Source organism: Nansenia antarctica, assembly GCF_963989245.1.
Source record: "Nansenia antarctica genome assembly, chromosome: 5".
Lineage (NCBI taxonomy): Eukaryota > Metazoa > Chordata > Actinopteri > Argentiniformes > Microstomatidae > Nansenia > Nansenia antarctica.
In genome coordinates, this window is record NC_137690.1 from 72479621 (window position 1) to 72483303 (window position 3683).

Consider the following 3683-nt stretch of genomic DNA (forward strand, 5'->3'; position numbering starts at 1 on the left):
TAATCACACCTAGTTTCTTAGCTTCATGTTTGCAGTTTGAAAGCAAGGTTCGACAATTTGTCTTTTTGTGGTTTTGGTCCAATGAAAAGAATCTCAGTTTTGTCCTGATTTAGTTGTAGAAATTGTTATATCTCGGAGACAATTCTCCAGTGAGCTGAGTGCATGTGAATTATCAGGCAATACTGATATGTACAGCTGAGTATCATCAGCATAACTATGAAAATGTACACCATGTTTTCTGATGATTCCACCTAATGGGATCATGTGGGAGAAGAGCAAGGGACCAAGAATAGACCCCTGAGGGACCCCACATGTGATGTCAATTCTGTCATTATCAGAAACAGAGTCTCCCAGGACAACAGAGAAATGCTTACCAGCTTGATAAAATTTAAACCACACACACACACACACACACACACACACACACACACACACACACACACACACTCACACCTGACATAATTCTGCTTGTGATCCTTGAACACTGAGACTCATATCTTGTCTGAAACTCCACCCTCTAACCTGTTGAGCAGGAAACAGTGGAGAGCAGAAGTGAACCACACAGAAGGCTAACATTCAGCTCTCTGGTGCTGCCGTTCACTAGCATGATCCACAACATTACATATGTAGGACTATCTGAAGGACTTTACACTCTTTTACCATCAACATTCAAAACAACCGCAAAGGAAGAAGCAACACCGTCAAAATCTGGATTTGACTTCCTACTGACTTAAACGCAGTGAGTTTTCAGACGTGAACTTTCACCTCAGAAGCCATTACAGGGGAGACGGAGGTGGTGATAAAATGGCGTCTAAACCCTCTTTCTCTGAGGAGAATCTCTCCTGTCCTGTGTGCTGTGACATCTTCAAGGATCCTGTTGTCCTCCGTTGTAGCCACAGCTTCTGTAAAACCTGTCTGCAGGAATTCTGGAAACAGAAAGACACTCAGGAATGTCCAATGTGCAGGAGAAAATCATCCATGGATCCTTCTTGTAACCTGGTGTTAAAGAACCTGTGTGAGGACTTCTTACAGGAGAGAAGTCAGAGAGCTGCAGCAGGGTCTGAGGTGCTCTGCAGTCTGCACAGTGAGAAACTCAAGCTCTTCTGTCTGGAGGATAAACAGCCCATCTGTGTGGTGTGTCGAGATTCAAAACAGCATAAAAAGCATGACTGTTGCCCAGTAGATGAAGCTGTACTGGATCATAAGAGTGAACTCCAGACTGCTCTGGAACCCTTAAAGAAGAAGTTGAAGACCTTTCAAGAGGTTAAACTGACTTGTGATAAAACAGCTAAACATATTGAGAGCCAGGCCCAGCGCACAGAGAGGCAGATGAAGGAGGAGTTTGAGAAGCTTCACCAGTTCCTACAAGATGAAGAGAGAGTCAGGATTGCTGCACTGAGGGAGGAAGAGGAGCAGAAGAGTCAGGTGATGAAGAGGAAGATTGAGGGGCTGAGCAGAGAGATATCATCACTTTCAGACACAATCAGAGCGATGGAGGAGGAGCTGAAAGCTGACATCACATTCCTGCTGAACTTCAAGGCCTCCAGGGACAGAGCCCAGAGCACACTGCCGGATCCAGAGAAGGTTTCAGGAGCGCTGATAGACGTGGCAAAGCACCTGGGCAACCTGCAGTTCAGAGTCTGGGAGAAGATGCAGGGAATAGTGGAATACACTCCTGTGATTCTGGACCCCAACACTGCCCACCCAGAACTCATCCTGTCTGAGGATCTGACCAGTGTGACACGCAGAGAAGAGGAACAGCAGCTTCCTGACAACCCAGAGAGGTTTGACCTCGGTGCTGTGGTCCTGGGCTCTGAGGGCTTTGACTCAGGGACACACAGCTGGGACGTTGAGGTGGGGGGGAGTACACGCTATGACCTGGGTGTGATGACAGAGTCTGCAGGCAGGAAGGGCTCAGGCTTTTGTTCTCGATCCTGGCGGCTTGGGTTTTATGAAGGGAGGTTTTATACAGGTGTTCCAGGTGTTCTATCCACTCCCCTCACAGTGAGGCAGAACCCCCAGAGGGTCAGAGTTCAGCTGGACTGGCACAGAGGAAAGCTGTCATTCTCTGACCCTGACACTAACACACACCTACGCACACTCACACACACCTTCACTGAGAAAGTCTTTCCATTAATCTGGAATAGTTGTAACCTTCATCCTCTGAGGGTGTTACCAGCGAAGGTGTCTGCATCCATGGTTACTCCCTCTGTCTGAATCAATGATGAACTAACTTACAGTACGTACTTAGACCTTAGTGTTCCTCTTAGACAATCAAACATCAATAACACTTACTAATGTCCTTAAAGCCAAACAGAAATATTTCTAGAAATGTAAAAGATGAATAAACCCTTTGATTATGATGTACAACTGTCTGACCTTATCATAACCGTAACAGCAAGGACCGGTGGAAGTTCTGTGTCATTTCTAGAGCATCACAGATATGTCATAGACATGTATCTATGTATCTGATCTAACGTTTACATTTGTTGGTGGCTCTTTGATGGTACACAGAATGACTGGATGTGTGTTTCTGAGTCTAATGAGACCCACCTGATGGAGGGGAGAGGATGAGCAGCTCTCTAGCTACAGAACATCTCTTCATATCCTCCATGATGTCGTGTTGATAAGCGGTCGTTGCTAATGTAGCATCTTTCTGTCATGATTTTGGTTTTCATCACTTTTTGATGGTGTCAGTTGATATAAACTATGTTTGTAAACATGGACTTGTTGACAGAATGAAACAATAGAACCCTGATTGATTGTATAAAATGTTTCTATATATGAAGATAATATATCTACTTCAGTGCGTATCCAGTATGTTCCATGTAAACGTCTCTATCTGAATCAGACAGACTGTATCAGGTATATAACCAATAAATGTACAACTTCAATCATCTAATCCAGACTGTGTGTGTGTGTGTGTGTGTGTGGCAGGTGTGTATGTGTGTGTGTGTGTGTGTGTGTGTGTGTGTGTGTGTGTGTGTGTGTGTGTGTGTGTGTGTGTGTGTACTGTAGTACAGACAGGATAGGGCGGGATAGAGTCCTCTGTAACCTTACATCATCAACCAGGAGGAGAGAAGGAGGGAGGGAGGGAGGGTGGGAGGGAGGGAGGGAGGGAGAGAGACAGAGACAGAGAGTGAGAGAGAGGCAGAGAGAGAGACAGAGAGACAGGAGGACAGACAGGAGGACAGGAGGACAGGGGGCAGGGAGTCGAGTCATTCCTACAAAACCCGGTGAAGTTCCAGGGGCAGGAAGAGTGTGATATTAATAGTCTCTTAGACTCATACCTTGTCTGAAGCTCCACCCTCTAACCTGTTGAGCAGGAAACAGTGGAGAGCACTTACTAACACTTACTAACGTCCTTAAAGCCGATCAGAAATATTTCTAGAAAAAGAAAAGATGAATAAACCCTTTGATTACGATGTACAACTGTCTGACCTTACCATAACCGTAACAGCAAGGACCGGTGGAAGTTCTGTGTAATTTCTAGAGCATCACAGATATGTCATAGACATCCACTGCTAATGTATCTGATCTAACGTTTACATTTGTTGGAGGCTCTTTGATGGTATGCAGAAATGACTGGATGTGTGTTTCAGTGTGAGTCTAATGAGACCCACCTGATGGAGGGGAGAGGATGAGCAGCTCTCTAGCTACAGAACATCTCTTCATGTCCTCCA

General features: G+C 45.4%; 1 protein-coding gene across 1 annotated transcript; it reads left to right on the plus strand.

Annotated features, from left to right (window-relative positions):
- Window positions 1-804: 804 nt before the first annotated feature.
- On the plus strand, window positions 805-2217 carry LOC308158631 (E3 ubiquitin-protein ligase TRIM35-like; the record flags this gene model as incomplete). The annotated part of the gene is made up of 1 exon (XM_080532310.1): window positions 805-2217. The coding sequence occupies one exon, from the start codon at window positions 805-807 to the stop codon at window positions 2215-2217; it is 1413 nt and encodes a 470-aa protein (XP_080388436.1).
- Between the last annotated feature and the right edge of the window lie 1466 nt (window positions 2218-3683).